Here is a 26109-nt window from a genome sequence, read left to right as displayed (position 1 = left end):
CACACCTCTGCTCTATTTCTTAGTAGCTGCATGGCCCAATTTTCTCCCTCCCTCCCAAGGTAGCAGCAATCATCCCTTCCTCCAGAAAAGCACCAGATTGGTGCCTGTGTGCTGGTGAGTCCAGCAAAGCTGGGAAAGCAGCTGCAGCTATGGGCTGAAGGAGGGGGTCTGTGCTCCAGATGAGATGGAGGAAAGAGGATTCTCTGCTTTTCTGTCAGCTTCCACTGCAGTCTCAACCATGGGATGTAGTGGCCAAGGACAGCTGTCTAGTTCATGAATGAAGAATAATGAAGCACAATATCAGAGGAGCATAAAAAGGAGGAGAGATGATTTGTAAAGAAATCAGGCTGGGATCATTGTTTAACTCCTGCTTTGTGAAAAAAGCTAGAAACCTGTAAAATATAATAATCTCCTACCTGAAATACTCTCCTACTTGTTTGGCAGAGGCTGTAATTGGCAATTTTACTGTAAAAAGTAGAAAAAAGAAACGTATTGAAAGTACGTATCAGATCCCTTAAAAAAATCAACACAATGAAACATCCAAATTCTGTCTTGGCCAGTTCAGGCTCAATAACTGGGGGAGGCTGATACAGTTACTGTAACTCTGCTTGCTGTAACAATAGTAGAATTACAGTAAGTAGAGTTACAATAAGCAGACATTGCTGGACATCAATCCATTTACTCAGATGACTAGTTGTGGGGATTAAGACTTTGTTCATATTGAGCAGATTCCAACCCACATGCTCACCTCCCCTTCTTCATCTATTGTCTAATAAGGGATATTTTAAGATAAAGTTACTCTGGGTAGCTCCACTGTGCATAAAATCAGGAAGCAAAGGTGCCAAAGGCAACATGATTATTTTGCTTTGCAAAGCATACGGCTCTGTTGAAGAACATGTTCTTAATCCTAGCGTCTGCATTTGACATTCAAATGACACTGGACTAGAGTCATAGAATCACAGAATGTCCTGATTTGGAAGGGACCACAAGGATCATCAAGTCCAACTCCTGTCCCTGCACATGACAACCCCACAGTTCACACCGTGTGTCTGAGGCTGTTGTCCAGTCTCTTCTTGAACTCTATCAGGTTTGGGGCCATGACACCTCCCTGGGAAGCCTGTTCCAGCGCCCCAGCACCCTTTGGGTGAAGAACCTTCTCCTCATGTCCAACCTAAACCTCCTCCTGTGGGTTCTGTCATTGGTTGTCAAAGAGAAGAGTTTGGCGCTTATCCCTCCTCCTCCCTTTGTGAGGAAGCTGTAGATCATGATGAGGTCTTCTCTCAGTTTCCTCCAGGCTGGAAAAAACAAGTGACTTTAGCTGCTCCTCATATGGCTTCCTCTCCAAACCCTTCATCAACTTCATAACCCTTTTCTGGACACTCTCCAGTAGCTTTATATCCTTTTTATCCTGTGGCGTCCAGAACTGCACCCAATGTTCCAGGTGAGGCCGCACCACTGCAGAGCAGAGTGGAACAATCACCTCCAAACATCTCCAGAGCATGAATACTATGTCAAGCCTCACTACTCAAGCAACATGGGTGGGAGTGGGAGAGAAGAAGAGTTGGTGCCACCCACTGACCTTGACAGGTGATATACACTCATGAGCTGCTGAGCTAGCAGTGCTCACGGCTGCCTGGCTGCGTTGCTAAGAACAAGGTGCCTGGGGCAAGAGCAGCTCCAGCACCCAGGGAAGCTATACCGCTGTATGTTAAGTAGTGTGGCAGCCTCTGGAGTGGTGGTGCCACAGCATTCAGGCAGCAGCTCAACAGGTGCCCAGTGCAGGTGAGGTAAAAATACCCGAGTGACAGCAACCTTTGGGCTAGAAATTGTTTCCTCTCAGGTACATGTACAGCACCTGCCTTCACTACACACCCTTCTGATGAGACATCTCTGGAAGAGCAGTTGGAGGGAGAAAAGGGGGGGATGTAAGGTGTTGGTTTTTTGTTTGTTTGTTTGTGTTTGCTTTTGGATTTTTTGGTATTTTGTTGTTGTTGTTGTTGTTGTTGTTTTTAACAGGCTGTGGGATAGTACTCCAGCCCACATCTAAAAACACAGGAACAAAATATAAAGAGGCAGGATTTTTTATTTCCTTCCTCTAAGAAACATCAATTCCAGGAAAGCCTAGAAGAATGTGATCTATTACATTTTTACCCTTGGGTATGGTACACCATAGCTAGGAACAAACAGCTGCAACTGGGGAAGAACGTGCTTTAAAGTCACTCAAGATTGCAAAAACATTTAAAAATGCATTCTCTTTCACAGGCAAGCCCTCATCAGTCATAACATTTAAACGTACTAGACTTTACTGTACTTAAAGTGTATTAAACTGTACTTAACTAGAACATCTGTCCCACAGAAACCAATTACATCTGTAATTATCTGTGCCCAAGCTCAGAGGCTGGCAGAGGGGGAGGCACTTTTAACTTCATCTCTGCCTCCACACTGCAGGTGTCTCATGTATCTTCTCTCTCTCAAGACGTAGATCTCCAGCACGTTGCTGGTGTGGCAGACACGGCCCTGGCACTGATGGCAGGTGAAGACCGCATCTCTCTAAGTGGCCAAATCACTGCCGCAGCCCCAGCCTTGGTCCCTCAGCATGACCTGACCTGGCAGATGCATCCTACCAGCTGGCCCTGGACCAAGTTAGTCCTACACTGCAAATACCTCACCTGCAGGGTCTGGGGAGGCAGGAAACTACCGGGTAAGGTCCACGATCAAGGGGTGAGATGAACTGGGTTTGACAGCGCACAGGGAGGCACATCCCTTGGACACAACGAACAGTTACAGCATTTTGAAGGTCCTTTTATTCTAAGCGAAGAGATGCTTTATATGGTTGATACTGAATGTCATCAGTAATATTTAACCCACCTGGCCAAGATAAAGTAAGGAGGGGAAAATAAAACAAAACAGGGAAATCTTCCAGCTATATTTGCGCAGGTTTAAAAATACATTAATAACACAGCATCCTCTCAGTCAATGAATCCAGTCCTCACCTATCACAGGCACATCCTTCCCACAAACCCTTTCGCAAACCAAATATTTATCTGTTAGTTTTCCAGCTACCATACCCCCCGGCTTTTTTCTCCTTCAGTTAAGTTCTCCAAGGCAAAACCAAAATAGCTGTAAGGCAGAATATCTCTGAGTACGTCTGAGAAAAATAAGATAGGAATTCAGAACCAAGCACAAAGTCATTACTAAAACATACAACTACAGCATGACATTGTTAGATTTTCAGCATCCAAAGTGTGAAAATCACATGAATAAGGATCTTCCCGAGAATTAATTCCAGTATCCTCAATGTAGGCGGAGAATAAGTAAGTTGTTCTCATGTTCCTCTGTTTAACTGGTCTGTGATAGCTCCCTATGAATCCATAAACACCACAGATTTATATAAAACCAGATAATAGGTATGACTATTTTAATATTTCTCATCTGTTCCTAACTGAGGAATGCTAGATCTCTGCTCATGAAAATAACAGCTGAAGTACTGTTCTGTATAATTTGCTGACATGACATCTGGAAAAGATTTTAAAGCTCTTATTTCAATGAGAAGAACTTTTTTTTTCTTTCTTTTTTGTAATTCCCGGAATATTTAATGGGGCTTGTTTAACTGTGTAGGAGAGGTCAGAACTGAAGAGAAATGTATTATCAGCTTTGCAAAATATGAGCTGTAAGAATTTTTAAGAACTGACACAATGCTGTAATTAACACTGCTCACAAGTGTTTATTGGAATAAATAATATCAATGGCTAAAACCAATGAATGCTCACTTATGGCACTGCGAGGTAAGGGCAGGCAGCTTTGTATTCAGGACATTTTTACTTTGCTATTTTCCTCATACATTAAGCTGTCGACTTTGCATGCTTGATGGCAGGCTGTTTCACGGCTTTGTGGGTATCTGCAAAGCCACAAAGTTTGACACTAAGCATAACAAATTCCATTGTTTCTCAGTACTCTGTTCACGCCAATGTTTTCAACTAAAAGCCTACCAAAAACTCTACCAAACCCTATCTTTAAATTCCTGAATTCAATAAACTCTGTGTTCCTGTAAGAAGCCTGTTCTGTTTTAATGTCAAAAATTTAAAGTTTATAAAAAACCAGATCTTTAAGGCCTGAAAGAACCACAGGTTATCTCATAATTTGTTTCACTTACCACGAAAAATAGGCTAACAATTTCATTCCATTTTCTGTGAATGCTGTTGTAGACTGTATGTTTGACCAAAGTGAGACAGAAAACCCATCACAGGTGGAGTTCGCAATAGTAGGTGTTCTGAATCCCTGATAAAATGTGCATCTCTTATTTCTAATGCAAATTTATCTCTTATCAACTGCAGTCATAGCTTCTCATGCTTTTTTTGTTATTGACTAAGGCTGTCTCTGCTACTTTCAGCTGCTGTACTGAAGAATGTGCTTATATTTATATTTTAGGAGACAATTTTCATCCCATAAAGTCTCTATCCATCATGAAGTGGCTGAACTCTCCTAAGCGTCATGACAAGAGATTGTCTCTGGTTCTTAAATAATTTCAGAGGTTCTCTTTTGCACTATTCTTTTAAAAAAAGTCTTTAAAATGATGACACCAGAAGTAGTCAAATAATTCAGTATTAGTCTCAGAGAAGTTCTACAAAAAAGTCAAGATAGCTTTTCCCTCCTCTTTTCATGAAGGCAAGAACTGTATTTGTTCTTATGGCAGAGCATAACAACTCATGTTGAGCTACTTGTTCACTTTGACACCTAAATCTTTCCCAGATTTTTAGTGCTTGCAATGACACAAGTTCTCCAGTTCTGTTTCCTTAGCCTCCACATTCGCTTCCTTCATTTTGTTTCTAATGCAACCAAAATGTTCTGGTTAATTCCATAGGATTCGGTCTGCCTTGTTTGACTTCAATCAATGTTTTCTCCTCCGTTTTCTCTGGACTGAGCACATTATTATAAATGCATGTACCCTACTGCCAATAGGAGCAAATATTTTTTAATCTCTCTGGAATTTGCCTTGGGTTCCGTTTTCCTCCAGTGAGCCTGTTCCAATCAGTAAAGCAGAGTGTAATTATATGATGAAGACAGTTAAAACTAAAGAAAAATTAGCTCTTCCAAACGCTGAGACTGAGTGAAAACCCAGACAAAGAACACTGTACTTATCTTTTTGGAACAGAATCTTTACTGAAGTTTGAGATTATAGAAAAGAAATGGCTTATTGGGTTTTAAAGAATTAAACAAACATATAATATTTACCTTTTTTCTTTGAGTCAGGTACCTGGAATATCTTATGTTGAGTTTCAATGCCTGCGGTCTGTGAAACAGAATAGAAACACAAATGAACTATTAATCTTACTAAGTTTCCAAGGACTGCTTGACAAAAAGGTGTTAACAGTCAGCCACTTCATGGCTTGTTCAAGGAGCGTACACCGGATTAGGACACGGAAAGTGTGGTACAGATTAAATAACTAGTGGAAAAGGAGTGAACATGTAAAGGCTGGGCTTTTGTTATCATTTGTTTGTTTCCTTTTCTTTTTTCTCCCAAGCAGAAGGCAAGCCAGGCATTCAGTATTCAGCCTGATTTCCAAAAGCTCAGAAAACTCAGCAACTTATGTTCACTTTGCAAGCTACTGGGTGCTCAGCATTATAAAAATATTTAAATTAAATTCCATTTCATGAAAATAGGAACAGAACATAAGACTACATTATCTTCACCTATGATTTTTAAGTGTTTTTCAGTTACGACAAGGCTCACGTTGTTTAAAGAATTATGTAGGATGCTGAACAGCAATAATGGAGATGTGATGTTTTTAAAAAAGATTAGATCTTATAGCAACTATTCTGACAATGACCCTTTAGTAAACTTAATCCCATGGTTGCTGCAAGGCTAGCTAATGCTGAGTACCAAATCGCACACTCTAAATGCTAGGAAGGGGCACGATGCAGCTTTAAAAAATTGCCAGTACAAGTATTTTGGAGGTGGGGCTTGGTAATGATCCCAAAGTTAATTAAAAAAATTTATCGCCTGTTTCCCTAGAATGTCCTGTGACTTTTTCCTTTCTCTTCTTTTCACAGCACTCGACTAGATTGGAAAACACAACTGAAAATGTTTTAATGGACTTGGTAAAAATCTTGTTCGATGAAACTGGATGAAATAGGTCCAGCTGAGGGAATGCGGTGTTAGTAGTTTTGGAGACTGAAGAAGAGCCAGTATAATCTCCAGCTCCAAGGCATATTCTTTCACAGAAAGATCTAAATGTATCAAATAATAAATTAATGAGACATAATTTTACCATTTTTTCCTGCCCCAGACTTATTGGTCTTGATAATTAATTGAAAGATGAAATAGACAATAAAGACCAATGGGCATTCTAGGTCAGCAGCTTTTGGTGACAAAACTGTCTAAAGTTACAGTGGTTGAACTAAGTCGTCATATATCAGTCTCTGGTCAGAAAAAGACCACAATATGTTTCTACCAGGATGAAAAATACTCACATGTTTGCTTTCATGACTTCTGGCCTTAGCACTGCTGTGAAAGTGTCTTGATGTTTTCGTTTTTTTCTGCACAGAAAATAGTATGTAACCATTTTGATTCATGAGGGAATATTACAGTTACAAAGAAAAAAAAACAACAACAGTGCAAATAAACATGATAATCACAATGCCAGAAGGAACACATGTAAGCAAGCTGCTCAAGACTGAATTCTTTTTGCTGTTCTGTTCAGCAAATATTTATGAACCTGGATACAAACATATACTGATGAGAGACCTTGCTTCCTACTCAATATGGCTTGTTTATTTTTAGTCTGGGAACCTGGATAGCCATGCTTTCTCAGTAGTATTAATTGCCACTGCTCTGTTTTTCTGATGTTGGAGCTTCTGAAAACAAAGATTAGCATAAAATACAAATAGCTTGGAAGCACTGGTCTACCTATTGAACCAATGAAAGCATTAATAAAGCAGCCAGGATTATAATGTTTATGCACATAAAAAGAATATTATCCATCAAACTATGAATGTGACTTCTTCTTTCCAAATGACAGTTTGCTTTCTCTAGGCAACAGTCAGAGTGTTCTTATTCTACATTTGAGGGCCACAGTGTTTCCTAGGCTGATCAGTAAAGTGCTATTGAGGGGTACATACAGTTCTATGAATTTCTGTCAAAAACTGTACCATACCTGTGATATTCCTTGCTATTCACCTTTTTCAAATACCTTTAAGAACTTCCATCAAGAACAACAGGAATTTTGCTAAGTCTTTTGATCTAATAACCTTAGTCACTGAAGTAGCTTCATATGGGAAAGACACACATAATCATGAAAAGAACAGAAGAAAGAATCTTCTTTCAGGAATTGTTGTACAGCTCTTTCAAACTCATTTAATAAACTGTTGCTATTTTCTTTACACAGTTACAGTATCACTCTGACGGCTTTTGCTGCCAGTATACATCCAGCAAAAGAGTTTTAATCCATTGCATGAAAAATGTATGAATAAAATTAATACAATTTTATTGCATGAAATATGTTTTTGCCTACGTTTTGGCACAGAAATTACAGAACAGGACCTGGTGAGGCTCTGCTTCACTAAAAAATTTGCAATGTATACTGGTGTTTACAGCTATTGGCAGGCATAGCCTTACAGAATCCAGCTCTTAGGTAGCCAAAGCTGTGTTCAGTCTTGAACATGCTCATCCTCTCCTAAGACAGGCACATGATGGGATGGGCTCTGTAGCCAGAGGAATCTCTGCTGGAGAAGACTCCTCTTTATTGTTTATTAAATTAGTAACTAGTTTCTACAGAACAGTCACTTTTAAAACAGAGAAGTTTGAATAATCACCTAAAGCTGTGGTTTCGTAGACCAATGAGACCCTCTAAGGATTTCCTGCTACTGAAGGACAAAGTTTCCTTTGTCCTGCCTCCCCTAGTCCAAACTCTGGCACTTTGGTCCCCGCTCCTAACTAGTGTTTTCCTCCATCCCTTAAACTGGCTCTGATGCTCAAGCAAAACCTTGTGTGAGGTGATTTAACTCACGAACCCACCAGAGAACAATCTCATTCTTATTGGTGTGTTTGCTTCCTATCAGTTTAGTGTGTTAAAACAGGTTATGGCAGGGACTGAACATTTGAGGTATATAGCTGGAAGGAATACACAGAAAGGAACGTGGCAGGAGGAGACAAGGGAGGACAGAAAATGGTTGTTAAATGGCTCCTCACAAAATGTGAAAAGTCTATCGGGATGAGAAATGTGCTAATTCATTACTTAGTACAGTTCCTGAAGTAATTAAGTTTTAACAAATGCTCTTGTGTGGGTTCTGTACGACTCAAGTGTTTCTAGGAAGGCATCCCTGCCCTTCCTTTTTCTTGGTTGTTTCTTTTATGTATATTCCCAAGCAAGTCACCAGTTTTAAAGACTAAACTAAATGGACAAGAAACAATACCCTAACTTTCTGTAGTGGTCTTCTGTGTTTATTTGGACTTTGTTTATTTAAAGCACTGTTACACCCCTCCCATTCTTTTGCTGAATCTGAAAGTCCCCTGAAATCACAATTATCAAAAAGGATAATTCCACATCTCCCATGTCATGAAGGACACACCTCATTATATGGCCTTTAATCCCAATCCCTGGGATGAATACCATTCACAGATGTTTTGCAATAAGCAGTTATGAATGAGAGTTATGTGGCAGCCTGCTCGATCTAGAGCTTAATCACAGGCAACAGGTGAACCCTGTCTTGCCTTTATGTACCATTTACAGACCATATGGAAATGGTTCTTATGGAGGTCAGAAAAACCCACCGACTGGCATGTTGAGTGTTTTGACACAAATAAGGCTATTTTAAGCAAACAAAGTGGAAAGGCCTGAACTTTTAGGTATTTTTTTCTCAAGTTGCTAGTCCATAGTGCTTCCAGCCCCATGTCACACCCCCATGCACAGGCACACTGCCAGCCAGGCGAGACAACATGTGGCAAGAAAGCATGACAGGCTGAGAAGTACTAAAAGACCCAAGATACTTGGTGTTAACAAGAAAATGCTGATAACTTTGCAGTCCATTTACCATTTTCATTCTAAAGTTTTCATGATTATCTATCTATCTATCTATCCATCTATCTATCTATCTATCTATTTATTTTATAGCCAGCAAATCCACTTGAATGAGTGGAAAACCTGTCTGGACTTCACCTTACTTAAGTACAAAACCCCACAGCTTTGCTTAAACTCTGGATGACAGTGGGACTAAGTGGAACTATTGGACTTTGCACAAATATGTGTTCTCCATATAAGTTCTCCAGGGACAAATGCCTCCAGGGAGGGGCAGAGCACATAAAGTGATCTGTGGCAGTTTCCCTCACCACAAGTGCACTCACCAGAGCTTATCTGTCTACAATATATTTCAAACTATCATGTCTGAAACTAGATCTAAAACTCCAAATCATGAAATTCGTCAACCAGCCCAGTCACCTGAAATTATTATCTGCATGTTTTGCAAATTGTTACTCAGTTTTACACACTATTAGTACACAGTTTTTGTACTAGTTTCTGCTTTTACTGTTGTTTATTTACTGCATTTATGTCATAAACAGGAAGCAACAATTTACAGAACTATTATTGTTGGCTAAAATCCATCCACAAGCTTTCAAAAAGTAATGCCCTCACAAAAGTTTGTTTTGCTTATCTACAGGAAACATCTTGAGTAATATTATGGTAATCACAGGCATCAAAGAAATAAACACCAAGTAAGGACAAAACCCCATGTTTCAACCCCCTCTTTTCAGCAAAACAAGGAAATACAGGTTTCAGGAAAATAAAATGTCTCATTGCCCCCCAGTGAAAGCACTTTGTGAAATCTTGGGCTACATTTGTGAGATTAGAAGTAGGCAGTGGGGCAGTCTGATGTTGACAGCACTTAGCACCAGTGTGATGACTTGCCTGCATCTGTGAGAGGAGAACACAACTCCTGAACACTCTGTGCTGGGTACCTGAATGTATGGCTGACACCCCTATACATGGGTACCATACTTCTTGTCCTTAAAGCTGGTGCCCTCCTCCTCCTCACCCTGACCCTATGTCTGATGACTCAGCTGTACCGCAGAACCTGACAGGTAGAAAGCCACCCTCTTTTGGAACAAACCCACCACCTTCTGGACAATCTGGGTTAAGCTATAGGGTAAGTTAATAGTATTGCGCTGAGCTGTTTGTTTGGACTGTATCTCTACGGGCTATTGGTTTGTTAATTACTACTCTGACTGACTTAATCCGAAGGTTCTTCAAAACAGAGACTGTTAAACTCTAGTGATTCTTTCCCAGTGGCATTCAGGACAGAGATGTAAACAGACAAGAAAAAGTCATAGCATACCTTAGTACCCAGTTTTAGCTGGTGTGCAGCAAGATCACTGGAGTCTGGGCTGTCAGAACTTTGACTGCTGTGAAACATGAGCATTATTTTGTTTAATTTCCAGATTTGGTTATTGCAAACAGTATTTTGCAGCATTCATCCCAACCATTAGCAAGTGTTTTCTGTAGTAACCCTAGCAGTAGAGATGTAAATGTGTTTTTCACGTGCCTGTCTTCCAGATCCACATTTTAATTTTATAGATCTATAGCTAACCTGAAAAAAGTGGGCATCATCATCTTAGGAAAACTTGGTTACTGCAAGAGGTGCGACCTATGCAGATTGCATCTCCTGCTTCTACATAGGTTTCTTTTAGTTCTGCTTCATACGCCTTTCTCCTCCCAAATACTTTCACAGAACACCATTGTCTTTGTTCCCAGCGATCCTTCTCCTACTGCTGATGATGCATTAAGATCTTTTGTGTCTTTATGTCTTTGCAGCTTAGCACCAGTTGTGAAGCTTTTGATTTCTATACTCTGGGCCCTTAAAGTTTGATGAGATAGAGCCAAGCTTTTAATGTTTCCCCAAAAAAGAAATGTACAAAAGTTTTATTCCCTAATAAATGACCATAGGGCCAGAGCTGTTCAAACATAAATGCCCACCTCTCATAAACCACTTGGACAATGGATCTTGCAGTCACTCAGTCTGCACTAGCACAGGAGGAACTGATCATGTTTAATACGTGTATCCTGTGGTCAGTGTATAGATTCTTGCACTGCTATAAATTACCCTAAACTTAACTCCTTTGGCTGAATGGAATCAGACTAACATCTTCCATAGTTAACAAAATTAGGTTTACACAAAACCAAAACAATATACTTTATATTGTGGCTGGCTTACTCTGCAAAATGTAAGGCTGAAAAAAAGGAGATTGATTTAAGCGATGCAATAGGCCAAGATCTGTGCCCATTCAGTTTCATTTCTTCCCTGAAAGGCCACCTGGGGGAAATACAGAGCTCTGCTTCCAATGAAATGGCTATTAAGGTTTGGTTATAAGATTTGTATGCAATCTTTTACGGACTGCTAAATTAAGGAGTGTGACTATTAAAAATCTGATTTTAGTAACTTTTCTAACATTTACTCAGGCACTATTTATGAGGTGCAGAGAACAAAAAATAAATTGTGGCATATCTGAAGTTACCTGGAATCGCAGTCTAACACATCAGAATTCGGGACCTTGGAGTTCATCCTGGCTTGCTCTTTCAGTAATTTCTCGTATTCCTTCAGGCACAGATAATAACAAGAAGCACGACACATTTAATTTACTGCCTAAAGAAAGCCATTATCAAATGTGTTATTGCTATAACCCTATGGATTATTATGTTTTCTCACAGTAGGATCAACTGAGGCAGGAGAAAAGGCCTAGGGAAGACGTTCCTTACCTCCTTGCTATGAAGATAGTAGTCCAAGAGAGCATCACAGAAATGCTGTCCTATTGACTCCAAGTCTTTCACATCAAAATGGGCTCTTCGTCTGTAGCCTGCAGCATCAATAGAAGCAAGACAGAAATGAAAATGTCAGTCGTCCTGCAGACTGCTAGGTATCTGTGATATGTTAGGATGGTGGCTGACTGCAAACTCACATCATCTTTCACTGACAGATGATGGACAGGTCTATGACTGCTGGAGTTTTACACAGATGGTATTATATATCAGTATTCTGCCTATATGAACAAATCTATCCACTCAGAGAGGGTTAACTATAATGCATAGTTAACTGATCTCTATTAAAAAATCTCGTAAAAATACAGCTGTCTTCAGTTACTGCTTTTAGTTTGCACTCTACTAATATTGTTTCATGATACGTACGCAATAATGCTAGTGGTGGCCTGAAGGGCTGTGAGATGAATGCCCTAGTTTTACTGTTTTTTTCCAACTCTTATCTTAAATCATCATTAATTTCTACCCAGTAAGATAGAACATCAAGCAGGGGATGGTAGCTCAAGCTACCATTTTCCATGAAAAAACAAAAATAAAGGTCTTGTTTGATGATTCCTAACAAATAGCTACAGGGAAATGTCTCACCCAACTTAGAGCCACAAAGAGAGGCTTCCAAAGTGTAGCTGTTGTTGATGCCCATCTTCCACATTACCACTCGACCTGTGCCTTCTTTGTTCTTTCGTACTCTGAAACGGCAGTCTGGGAATGAGAACTTAAAAGACAAGTACAGCATCAGCCTTTGAAGTAAATAGGAAGATGCAATAATTTCACTCTAACCGTGCAAGCTTTTTAAAATCTTATCTACTGGGTAAATAATCGTGAGTTTTCAGTCTACTTGAATAATTGCACAACCTATGTCAGAGCATACTGTTATTACTCATACAACGGAGATGTAGGTAAAATAATAGCCCTTTGATTAAATATTTATTTTACTTTAAGGATTTCTGAGACATCTGCAAGTAATTTTTTTATATGGCTGCACTTACTGTTTCTAAACAATCCTATATAGACAGCCGACCAACTGAGCTACCACGAATCCTGCTATATACCAACATGCATATTTACTAAAAAGTTGGAATAGCTTTTATCTCATAAGTTAATAGACCAACACTTTGATGCAACTGATTTGGAGCTCACAACCACCTCATTATTGATATCTGAGGAAAACAGTATTAGCTGCAAGTATGCAACGACATCTAGTAGGGTAGTTTGTGTGTTGTTTCATTCTTGAGCCTTTGCAACTTTTCTGCTTCAAAAGAAGCTTCCTGCAGTTAGATTTTGCTGGAAAATGACATATTTAAAACCTGCCATTTCCTACCGAACTTTTGGTTTTTTCCCTAATTGAAATATCTTTAACAAATCTGGTGATTTTGACATAATTTTCAACAGAAGCTTTCAAAAAGGTTCAATTTGGAGAAATATGTTTATTCTTTAGTTTCTTATTTTTTTACTTGTTTGTTTTTAATTCTGCAATATATTTTAAAGCTGCATTTGATATATGAGTACACAATATTTAATGTTAGTTTCTGGCATTGTTAAAACAATGTTGCTTTGATATTCACGTTTTTTAAAATTACTTTGATATTCACTTTTTTTCATCCTTTTAAAAAATCTTTAAAAAATGCTAACTTTATGTCCCAATTCAGCATTTTTAGAGAGCTGTAATTTCAAAGGAGTTAAAATTTCATATTCCTACAATTTCTAGTTTTAGTCAACTGAAGGTAATTTTACTGGGTGGAATGCAGTCTTTTAGTAAAGGTGGTACCTTAGAAAAAATCAGCGGTCACAGGTGGTGCTTTAACTTTTAGGTAAGTTTCTAGCCAGACAATTGCTTACCTTATCTGGGCAGCTCTTGCTCAGGAAGAGTGGGAAGACACGTGGATTCCGGTATGGTGTTTTTACTTGCTGCTTTCTCTCACAGCCATACATGAAGACATTTTTTTTCATGTTGTGGCCATGGATGTCACAATACAGAAAAACCTCACGTTCCTCCATCACTCTGTAATACGGTATGACATAGAATACTCTATTAAAAGTGTTTGTTTGGTTTTTTTCCACCTCAGAAGTGAGTGTAACCTAAGGAGAAAGAAATCAATACGCTTCGTATTTTGAGCTCTAAGTTAAACCCTTAGTGTGCTAGATTATAGCCAAACTGCTCATTTCCTTTCAGAATAAAACACTTATCACTGCACAGAAATAACATACGAGTATATGGATCATCAGCCTTTGTCCATGTGTTTGTTCTCACTCTCAGGCTCAGTTATGTACATCCAGCTTGGTAGATGCGTAAACGAGCACATTGTACAGCTGAATCCAGCTACTCTTATCTGCTGCTCTTTCACTATTGTACATGTGTTGAATAACACATGCTGTATACACTTACAAGACTGAAGCATAAATGGCAGTGAATACTCTTTCCTTTATCGAACTGGAGACATATTTTTTTATGATGTGTCAAGATTCTACAATGTATTATTGCTTAACTAGGTTTTGAAAGAAAATTCAGAGGTAGACAAATTGGGGTTTAGCAACCCCAATGCCCAATTTGTGTCAAAGCAGAGATCTACAGGAACGATGTGATGGTAGCACAGCTTGTCACTGGCTTTAGTCCAGGCAGGAGTTGGAAATCCATGGTGGAACTAAGAAGGAGGCAGTAATAAATGTCTCAGCTGACAGTAGCTGAACACGAGGCTGAAGGTCAGTAGCAATTCAGCAGACATAATTAATATTGATTACAGGGCACTCACAACTGCAGGCTGTCTTCATGCAGTAAGAAAGGAATTCTAATGGAAAATGCAAGGGACAGTGCTCATCCCCTCTAAGCTGGGGATCTACATGCCAAAACATTCATTTGAAAGAATACAGATCTTACTTAAAATAGCCTGTAACTAGATGAAAAACATTAAATGAAATAATTCTGACACTGGTGTTCTGCAGAAGAATCTTGTTTGTGTTAATTTGTTACAGAAGGATTTAGTTTACTAGTTGAAGATTTAGTTTAATACCTAAAGATTTATTTTTTTATCCAGAGTATCAATGTCTCTATGACTGGAAGTCTCCATAAGAAATAAAATATATTTGTATCAAAACATACAGCAAACTTGGCAATCTTTGCTGTCAAATGGACATCTGGGTTCTGTTCTGAATGTAACTTCATTCTGGCATGTGGTTGTATGCCAGAAAAAGAAAAAATGAGAGAAATAAGGAATTTGATAAGTAGATTTTGGCAGAGGATAGTGGGGAGAAATATGCTGAAAATGTTTTAACAAAAACTCTTTTACTTTAGAGATATAACTTATTACCAGGAATGGAGAAAAGATATTAAAGGAAAACCCTCAAAATACTGCAGAAAAAAATAATCCACTCTGAAATGCAACTGCATGTAACCAAAACAGTCAAAAAGTCTCAGGTACAGCGCAAAGATGTAAACAACACCAAACCAACAAGGGGCAGAGAAGTCACACTAACAAAGAAACAGTGGAAAGGAAAATAACCTATTCTAAAAGGAAAGAAAATTAGTTTACCTTTTGATCATGTTTCGGGTATACCAGATGGAAGGATAACATTTCTTCATGTTAGATCTGTATTTGCGGTTCAAGTCCTGACCTGCTAAAGAACAGCGGTGATTTCCCACAATCACACCATCTGGGTTCAACATGGGTACCACTTTGAAGACAAAATTGTCCCGCAACAGTTGAGCTTTGCTTGAATCACCAAGAATGTAATCCAGAAAGCCCTTCATTATCCAGGAACTATTAGTTTCTCCTGGGTGCACCCTCGCAGTTAGTATCACAGCCTTCTTCTCGGTGCCCTCGCTGCTTTTGGGGGGGTTGGTGATAGTTAAAACATACACTATGTTTCCTGCCAATGAATGGCACAAGATGTGAATCTGGCAGAATTTGGACTTCACTGGATCTTTAGAGATGGCCACCAGGTACTCCTGCAGGTTGGAGTAGGTGTAAGGATAGCAGTGGGCAAAGTAGCAAGTGTCTTGGTCATGAGGGAACTGGAATGTCCAAGTGAGTGAGAAATACTGACGTTCACCTTGACCCGCATTGTTTTTGTAATACTTGATTTCATTTCCAGTCCTTCGCCAGCCAACGCTGTGTTTCTTAGCGTCGGCTTCTGAGTACAACAGTGGCCGCAAGCCACGTTTATATAAGCTGTTACGCTTGGTAAAGTTGACAATAGTGAAGCGATATGGCATCCCTGCCTGCGTATTGCTTACTTGGAAGTAGTACCAGTGCATGTATCTGCTTGTGTAGAGGTCAGCGCGCAGGGTCAGCTGGTACTCAAATTCATTGCTGGTAGGCAGAAAGAAGACAAACAGTTGTGATGCTGGTTAGTGCAGTATGATGCAGTGTCAAATAATGCGGACTGCCATTAAAAAGCATCCCACAGTGAATCAGGTGCAAATCTGATTTATGTTATCATAAATCAAAGTCTACACTGTTGCCAGGAAAAATGTCTAATTGCACCCAGTGTGTCAATAACACCACTGCCGTCTTCATTAGGACTTTTAGTAATAACTAGGACTTCTGTGTTTAAGAAAATGTGTTGATTTTGTGTGGGTGATTATCACCTATAGAAAACCTTCAGTATTATGCAGCAGCTATCAGACCATTTCATATGAAGGTTGCCCAAAACTACTTTTGAAGATTATTCAATTAATGCAAAACAAGTTATAAACCTAGAGTAAGACACTGTGCTCAGAAACTGATAGGCTCCTGATAATAACAACTCTGATAGTAACTCCATCTTAATAAAAGAAAAAAATATTAGAAACTTACACTTTGACCACCTTCTGCAAATTCCCACTCTCAAACCGTGCTTCAAAAATCAGTGTGTTGTCCTCTTTCTGGTGGACGATCTGCTTCAAGGGACAGATACCTCTCACTTGGGAATACATAAAGCAGGGGTTTTTGTTAGTTAAGGGAAGGAGCAGAACAGATGTCTTTCATTTCAGTCAGAGCCATTTTAGGCAGTGCCTGCATCCCTCTGAAAATTCCTTCTAGAAACAGACAACTGTATGGAGCTGCATTTCAAAGCATATCTTAAGTAAGCATAAAATAAATTATATGAAGATTTTGCTGCCCATACCCACTTAATCTTATGGATTTCAGTCAGCCTAAGATATGATTCTGTTTTGGAGGTACCTGTGTCTCTCTGTACAAGCAAGGAGCAATTCATATTCTGTACTTAGGCAAAGCAACTGAGTTAGGTGGAACAACTACGACTCAGCTCCCCCAGGTCTTTTCACCAGTCAAATGAGCAACCTCTCTATTCAGAAATCACATGTAGCTGGCAATTCCTGACATCGTTTTGTTTTTAAATCCCTGTATTCAATTATTCTCATCTAGAAGTAAGAAAGATGACACCGTGACCCAGCAGCAATCACTTCTATATTGCAAGTGTTGTTTTCACATCACTTTTGGCATGCAGTTTGAGCCTGTAGCTCCTTTTGATCTGTTCTGCTATCTCGTTCACTGTTCCTCAGATGAAGCATTCACAGGGTATAACTCAACTTTTTATTGCAATCTTAATGACCACAGTTCATCAAATAACCAGAAGCTCTGCATCTGTCATCAGCAAGAATTTACTTTTCTGGTTGGGAATTTGTTTAGGTTCCAGAAAGCTTTTGCCACAAATGTGCAGAAAACTGGGGTAATCAAAACTTCCTGTCATCCCTAAACTGTACCCACAAAACAGAGAGGATGCATCTCTTCTGCTGAAAGCTGGGAGCCCGGACATCCTGCTGCAGAGTCCATGTAGCCGTGCTGGCGACTCTGGCCAACGCCAGCAGCACAAGCTGTGCTCTGATGCTTGGGTTTGGGCCAGCTCAGGGAAAAGGACGACAGATGAAAACTGTAGGTATTCCAGGCTGGAACTGTGTACTGTGAGACTGTGGGTTTCACACTGCCAATATTGAACTGGCTGTCTAATCTGCCAGAAGTGAAATTCACTGCTACATAACTTTCTAACTAGCAAAATGAAGGGGTTGTACTGGTGGCTGGACACTGATCACCAAGCTGTTGTTTTCTCAGCTCCTGTCTTCTTGCTTCTCTCTGTGTTCTTGCTGGTGGATTCTCCTGACCCTGTGCCACATGACAGGGCTAAAGCTGTACAGCAGACCCTGTTCATATCAGAGTTGTGTCTGCCCTTGCTTGAGTGGAGTTGTGCTAAAGATTTATCCTGCAGCAGTCTGTCTGTCTTATTCTCTCCTGTAGTGTTTCTAAAGCTCTGACAGCACTACTCAGGGAAGTCATGTAAAGCCAAGATTCCTAGAAGCCATTTTTTCATTCCTTGAATCACTGTTGCCATATGTGAAGACGCTGTATTCAGTGTATAGTTCTTCATGATTGAAGTTACTACAGACCCATAGGGGTTTTTATTAGAGAAGGGCTATTAGCTTTGCTAGGTGGGATACCTACTTGAATAATTACTTTCTGTTTAGATTAAATTCCATTCACAGTTTCTCTACCCTTCCCTTCCTCTTCCTTAACATCAAGGGAGAAAAATATTTCAGAAGTTAATCCAGTAAAATTGTTTATGGAAACTTCTCTATCAGTCAAATGATATGGAATGAAATGCACAAAGAAAATCTGAGAATGCACAAAGAAAATAATGGCATTTTGATGTTTCTGCATGGGAGTCACCATTGGATTGTATTTTTCTCTCCTAAACCAGATTTTAGGAGGGCCTGTAGGACCTCAGCAGTAGGTAGTTCCAAGACAGGCAGTAAATCCCAGCTCCTGCTGAATTCAAACTCAAATTCAGTCAGAATTAGGAATGTGCCACTGCCGTCTCTCACAGGATGCAATGGCCCATTACACGCCAGTCAAAATCTGTAGCAGTCAGGTCATAAATCTGCATAAGTGCAGATGCCTGTCCTACCCTACAGAGCTTCTCTGCAGGGAGGATTTTAAGGTTTCAAAAATTAATTTATTTATATGTAACTGAGATGGCAAAGCTAGCAAACTAGAAGTGTCTGTCCCAGGAACAGAAAGGAGACGATGAACTCCATAGGGCTCCAAGGTTCTCCTCCTCCCACCAGCTCCTGTCCCCCAGCTGGCCGCAGTGCCCATCAGCCCAGTTTGCACAAGCAGTCCACTCTCCCTGCTGCAAGCAGGGATGAGCAAGTAAAGGCTCCAGGGCTCTGAAGTTCTCTGCAGGTCCTGCTACCAGTCAAACCCAAGGCTGGGAGGCAAAGCAGCACAGTCAAGGTAGTGAACATGCACTTTCAGCCACATAAAAACTCACCAAAGTCAACAAATACTATTGCTATCCGTATGTTTATACACAGAGTCTTCACAGCGATAGCAAACACTCACATTCTGCTTCAGCCTGATGTTTCCTAGCCCAGGAATTGCAAACTGCCTGTAACTGCCTGCACAACGTCCTTACTCTGGAGCAGGAGTGAGAACTGGACATATGTAAAGGCAGCAGGTTTTACCTCCTCCATTGGCAAGTTTCATTTATGAAGTCTGAGAACCATGATACCAAAATATACACTTTGCTGGAGAGATGTACAGGCTGAAATAAGAACATCCAGTCACCTGTGCATGAAGTTCGAGTCAGTAATAAAGGACAAGGAAAGGTGAATTTTTGAAGAACAGCAACTAAAGGAACATATGAGAAATCACTGTCCTTGTTTATAAAAAGCCAGGGAGCTGGGATTCAGTGTGTTCCTTAGTATCTTATCCATTGCAATAAATTAGAAGATCCAGTTGCAGAGGACAGAGGTTCCTTCCTAGTCACACAGGAGTTACCAGTTTTCTTGGTCGCCAAATGTAGAAACTAGTAGGTAGTGACAGGTAATATGCTTGTACTGCAGAAGTAGCTAATTTCTAAATAAACATGACGTCAGAGAACCAGTGCTTTTCAGTATATTGCACGCTTTTACTGACTATGCTGACCTCAAGAAGGCTGCCAGATCCCTTTCAGCTTTGTGCTTCTGAAAATTTTGTGCTCACATCTAGTTATCCTAGCATTACAAAACTATTCTCATACTTTCTTATCTATAATAGAAGTATCCCAGGTCCAAAATCAACAACTGCCAGAAGTTCCAAGTTCATCCAAGGCAACTGGATCAACTTGCCAAACACAGAAATAATAACTCTGATAATCAACTGGTGATGGCTGAATAAGGCAACTAACTCCCTTTAATTCTGTCTAATTAATCCTTGCCCGACTTGAAAGCCTGTAATCAAGCACTGATCCAATATGGCCAGATTTTGTTTAGAAGTCTTGGCAAAACTACTATAGCAAACAGAATAATAAAATATTTTCCCAACACAGACTTCAGGAGTTGCTCTTGCAGTTATGCAGCTCTCATCTTTTTTGCTTTCTCTTTTGGCTGTTAAGTTATTGTTCTCCACTCATATTTTAACAACAAACTCATTTTAAGCTTGTTCATACTGTAATTCACTGAGAACAATGGCTTGACCTGAGTTGAACTTCTGAGATTATTAACATTATGAGCAGAATTTATGGCTGATGAGACAGCTGTGTAGCTAATTTCCTTCCCTATGTATAGGAAAATAATTTATTCTGAAGTGCTTTAAAATAACAATGGAAAATCATATTGATTTCACCAGGCTTTGAATTAGGTTCTTAAAGGATATAAAAGCAGGTACTTCATCTGCCTACAGCTGACAGCAAGATTCTTCAGTGTACCCACCTTCTTCCAGATAAACCACGGTGCCTTTGTCAGCATTTTGGTAGGGTGGTGTCACCTCCAAACCTGTTGGAGTGTACAATGGCTCAGGGCTAGTGGGTATCCAGTCTGAAAAATAAGAGACACACAGATGACTACAAGCAGGAAGATCGTATTAGAGTCTTTTTAATACATATTGAAAAGTGATTCATCCTATTTATATCAGTTGCACATAAATGAACAGGGAAGCTGACTTTTGAACCTGATTTTTGGATCTGTGAACAAATCTTCACTGAATAAAAATACATAACAACCTGTGCATGGAATAACTTTGTGTTGTTTATGCTCTTATTTCAGGAAACTCTGTTTCCTGTACAGCTTTCTTACCATCAGTGAGGATGACAACGGTGAACATTAGATGGCACTGGTACCATTAGGAAAACAGAAGCTCCAAGTACAGAGAGAAGTCACTGACTGCTGACCACGCAGATGCTGCATGGCTATAATGCAGTGTATCCATGTGACTTGCATGACATGTGCCTGGCATGTCAAAGATTCTGACAGTAGACCTTTCTTTACTGTAATACAGTAGTCCTATCCCATTCCATTCAAGACAATGGGATCTCGTTCCAAAGGTAACAGAATAAAGGCAAAAATGGCTCAGTCCCACCTCTGTGCATTTTTGATTTTCACTGATTACTTCTAAATTGCAATTGGTTGTATCTGTAAAGTGCATGGACTGTTCAAGTTTTCACTATCGTGTAACAGATTTGCAGTATGACTTTCATACAGACTGCATTAAAGCAGTTATTAGCTGACATTCATATTTAACCATATAGCCCTGAAATATAGTACTGCCATTGCTAGTAACAGGGCATGAGGTTTGTACTGAGTTTGCAAGGCCTAAGGACAGAGGTTTGTCAGGTTTCTTCTGTTTGAACTTCTATTTATCTGTGTGCAGCTTTGTTTCACTTAATTTCACTGTGACAGCAATTTCTTTAATTGATCAGGTATATATGGATAATTTGGTTTACTTTTATCTTTGTGTAGTATAACCATAGGTTTACACAGACAGCAATAACAAGCAGCTGTTCTGAGTAGAAATGCAGACCTAGAGCTAGATGAAACTCATTTTAGGGGTAGTAAAGAGTACAAGGAAATAATATCTGTATAACACTGTATATGTTACATTCAGATGTAACACGGAGCTGAAGACTGATAAAGAAAGAGAGAGGTGTAAGAGTGAGCTAGCAAACATATGAAAATGATCCCAGAGTTATTTGGATACTAGAGTGAGGAAAAGAAGTCATCAGTACAAATATAGTATTTCTCCCAGCAAAGGACTCCAGAAGCTGACAATTTGCAACAAACCACCCCTCCCCTCTGCCAGAATGAAATCTCTACAGCAAAACCTATGACCTACAGGAGCAGTGGAAGGGGAACCCAGGAGAAGGGTGTGAGTGAAGCACATGTATAACAATTTTAACTGCATTAACATTTTTTATTTTTCTCTAGCAAGAAGATCTGGACTAATAATGATTTCTCTCTAAAGATTAGCCAAAAAGGCCAATGGCATCCTGGCTTGCATCAGAAATAGTGTGGCCAGCACAACTAGGGCAGTGATTGTCCCCCTGTACTCTGCACTGGTGAGGTTGCACCTCAAATATTGTGTTCAGTTTTGGGTCCTCAATACAAGAAAGACATTGAGGTGCTGGAAAGAGTTCAGAGAAGGGCAACAAAGTTGGTGAAGGATCTAGACCACAAGACTTATGAGGAGAGGGTGAGAGAACTGGGGCTGTCTAGCCTGGAGAAAAGGAGGCTGAGGGGAGACCTTCTCACTGTCTACAGCTACCTGAAAGGAGGTTGTGGTGAGCTGGGTGTTGGTCTCTTTTGCCAATAGGCAGTCATAAGACAAGACAAAATGGCCTCAAGTTTCACCAGGGGATGTTTAGATTGGATATTAGGGAAAATTTCTTCATGGAAAGGGTTGTCAGGCATTGGAACAGGCTGCCCAGGGAAGTGGCTGAGTCACCATCCCTGGAGATGTTTAGAAGGTGTGTAGATGTGGCACTTATGGACATGGTTTAGGGGTGGACTTGGCAGTGCTAGGTTTACAATGGGACTTGATGATCTTAAGCGTCTTTTCCCACCTAAACGATTCTATGATTCTACTTCACTTGTACTAACAATATATTCTTTGCTTTATTTATATTTAAGGTGTGCTTCCTCTTGGCCCATACACAAGATTTTGAGCATAACACAATAACTTACCAATGTGCTCAATTCTGTCCTTGATGACTTCAAATTGGTGTGGCCAGTGCACCAGGAAAAACTGGTCTCCAGCAGGTGCTGAGTCACACAGATTCTGAGACTCTTGAGGATGGGGTGCCTCTGCCTCAGAGTCAGATAATAACATAATCTGGTTTGCCCTTGGAAGAAGATGAGCACAAACAGAATCTATAAGAAAGCAAAAGAACCCTCACATCAGTCTCTCTTGCTCTTCCAAGTGGAAACAGGCGGCAGTGATTATCTATGTGAAATTAACGGCACAATAAAATTACATTCCACTGAAATGTAAATTTAATGCTCCACCCTATAAATCACACTGAATTTAAAAGTAGCATTGAATTAACAGTTAATTAATTAAACTACAAAATATGCCAAGTATCCAACTGCATCAGGGAATAGCTTATTTAGGTTTCTACATGAAATCTCGGCACCTTTTATTATTACTGCTTTTATTACTAGTGTGTTACGGTGAGGCCTGCAATCTCAATGCCTAACTCAAAATCTGTACTGTGTAAGAATATACAAATAACAAACAAAGCTTATTCCTACTAAACTTGTCACATAGAATGTATGCAACAAGACTGTACTGGCTAGCATGACAGGAGAGGTAAGAATCCGATGCTATCAAGAATTCTGTAAAGCAACAGAAACATTTGGAGGAGATGGGGGCAGTTTTTGCTTGTCAGCAAGGAATTTTCTTAAAAGTTATGAGAAGCTACTTGAATGAAAACATGACAGGCAGAGATAAGGCTTTGAAAAAAATCTAGTAATTGGATGTCTGGGACTGTGGGTACTGTGCACTGACCACAACACTGCCCAGAGTTAATTACTTGTCTTTGCCACAGATATGAAAAGATCCCCTTTCAAAGCATTTCATGTCCTCCCTACTATCTGCTTAAAGTCGGCCAAAAGATGAGTTTGCTTTCATGGGAATTTTTTTTTTTGTATTTTCTTTGTGTCTGCATCAGATACCAGAGCCTGCAGGACTTATTTTACCAGCAAAAAAAATCTAATCAGCTTTAGACTTGGTTTCTAGATCTACTTCTTACAACAAAATAACATAATAAGGAAAAGCACTTCACTTGAAGAATCTACTTTCAAGTATAGATGACAACATATGTGAAAAACAAATGAATTAAAACCAAAACTGCTGAACCCATTTTTACACTCTAGTTCATACTTAACTATAATGGATACCTGGATACTAAAATGCCAAACCAGTAACTGGTGATCAAGGGCATGGTGTGAGATAGGACTGAGATAATTACTCACCTAGGTCAAGAACCATAAAGCGTGACTAGACGTACCTCCAATTTTGTTTAGAGCTTGACAGTTTTGCGAGCACTAATATCTTTCCCCTTCCACTTTCTTCCACCCTGTGATCTCACAGGGAAAACGTAGGAGAATAATTGAAAGGGTCCTAACCTGTAAGATCAGCATACTGCTGACTGTCTTCTGTCACAAATGAGTCAAGAAGGTCTTCATCCTAAAGAAAATAAGAAATTAAAATACTAAAATAAAATCAAAAATTCACAGTAGGACAACTTGCTCTTGTTTATTTTCAGAGAGAAGAGCTGCCTCTGTTTTCATAGATTTATAGAATAGTTCGGGTTGGCAGGGACCTTCAAAGGTCCTCTAGTCCAACTTCCAGTTTGGGTTTACTATGTAGCCTGAGTAATTTGGATGAACTTGTCATGTTATCTGCCATTATTCCTGGCCACTGTTCGAAGGAGATGTGCTTTCACTTGTCCTGTTTCCCCGGTGCCTCTCCCGTGCAGCTGTGGTATTCCCACTCTTGTGTGAAAAGCTAGAGCAGAAAACTGATATAAAAAAAAAAAAAAGTTTGGTTTTCAGCTGCATTAATTAGCCCTCTGATCCAATTCATCAAACAAGCCTACTAATGTCAGAGCAGGAGAGGCAATGGAAACGAACAGCTAGGACAGCCCTGGTGGCAGCCCAGATATATGCCACAATTATCCCAAAGCAGTAAAGACTAGGACAGGGAGGTGAGGAATGTGTTCCTAGGGAACTGAGGCATAACACTTGGCAAAAATTAAAAAAAGCACCACTCTGCAACCAAAGTGCATGTGGGCTGTGAAAAGTGACTGACTACCCTGGGTTAAGTTTGAAGCGCATGGGCCAGGCAGCACTGAGAGAACAGTGCTTGTTCCCTTCACTGTGCTTAACACAGGACATTTATTTCCTGGGTTTTCAGTCTAGTCCCCTTTCATTAACATCATGTTCAATTAAAACGTGAATTTCCTTTCTGAAATATGAATAAATGCTGATAACATCAAATGCATTTCACAGCTGGTAAAAATACTCTCAGCTCCTGTATAAAAATTCTGCTCTTATTTACGTTCACCATATTTGCAAATACAAAACAGGGTTTCTAAAAACCTGCCAGTCCAGTAGCTGATCAGGAGCTTGATTTTTGCAGGTGAAGAACCGAAAACAGTTCACAAACCAAAGCACAGATAAAATCATCATGTAGAGGAGGCAGAGGATTTTATTTTGCTCAGTAACAAAGAGCCATACTGGTCTCAATAACATGGATAGCGCTCAGGATGAGCTCTCAGGACAAGGATTTGGGTAGTGTGATATACATCAAGGTCCCCAAATTTAGTTTACAGCCAGGTGCGCTCTGCCATGCATGGCAGGTGCCTGTAGGAAATGTCACTGGGGTTGCCTACTCAGTTTTTTATGAGAATAAGAAGCAATTGCTTCTAATGAACTGCAGCCGATATCCCCACGATCTGGGACCCGCCCAGAGGGGAGCAGGCACTGAGAGGACTTACTGAGCTGCCTTCCTCCCTGATGCCGGGGCTCGCCCCGTCCCGTCCCGCTGCCCAGGCGGCGGGACAGGCCATCCCGAAGCGGCGGAACCGCCGTGAGCCCGACGCCGGCCGCTCGGGGTTCAGCCCGCGGCGCTCAGGCAGCGGGGCGCGGTGCCTCCGGCAGCACCGGACAGCGCGGCCGCCGCAACCGCTCCCGCGCCCCCGCCCCGCTCTCGCGAGAGTTCGTTGCCGGCCCCGCAACGGGGGCCGCGGCCGCAGGGATGTCGCCGGGAGCGGCGGTCGGTGCGCGGTGTCACCGGCTGTCGTTGCAAGGGTCGAGTCAGAGGTTCGTGCCGCGGTGTTCCCGCAAGCAGCCGTCCCGGAGAAGGGTGGTGTGCCAGGTGGTGGCAGCTGTGCGGCGGCTTCCCTGCCCCTTCTGGAGGCTCTGCTGGCTTGGGCTGTGCGGGGAGAACTGGTATTTTTTTTCTCCTGTGACATGTAATCCTCTGTCCCTTAACGCAGGGAACACAAGCAGCATTAAACGTTGCAATAAAGTAATACAGTTTCATCCACATCAACAACG

At 40.5% G+C, this 26109-nt stretch overlaps 1 protein-coding gene across 1 annotated transcript; it reads right to left on the bottom strand.

Annotated features, from left to right (window-relative positions):
- Nucleotides 1-232: 232 nt before the first annotated feature.
- AGBL3 (AGBL carboxypeptidase 3) lies at nucleotides 233-25619 on the bottom strand (the record flags this gene model as incomplete). Its single annotated transcript, XM_080363412.1, has 15 exons — nucleotides 233-266; nucleotides 417-465; nucleotides 5233-5290; nucleotides 6472-6537; nucleotides 10330-10396; nucleotides 11507-11586; nucleotides 11748-11845; nucleotides 12390-12516; nucleotides 13641-13803; nucleotides 15329-16108; nucleotides 16595-16732; nucleotides 20481-20589; nucleotides 22732-22917; nucleotides 24175-24235; nucleotides 25548-25619. The coding sequence occupies 15 exons, from the start codon at nucleotides 25617-25619 to the stop codon at nucleotides 233-235; spliced, it is 2088 nt and encodes a 695-aa protein (XP_080219538.1).
- Between the last annotated feature and the right edge of the window lie 490 nt (nucleotides 25620-26109).

Source organism: Nesoenas mayeri (genome assembly GCF_963082525.1).
Source record: "Nesoenas mayeri genome assembly, chromosome: 1".
In the NCBI taxonomy this organism is placed as follows: Eukaryota; Metazoa; Chordata; class Aves; order Columbiformes; family Columbidae; genus Nesoenas; species Nesoenas mayeri.
Note: the sequence above shows the minus strand (reverse complement) of the source record. Positions and strands in the feature narration are given on the sequence as shown.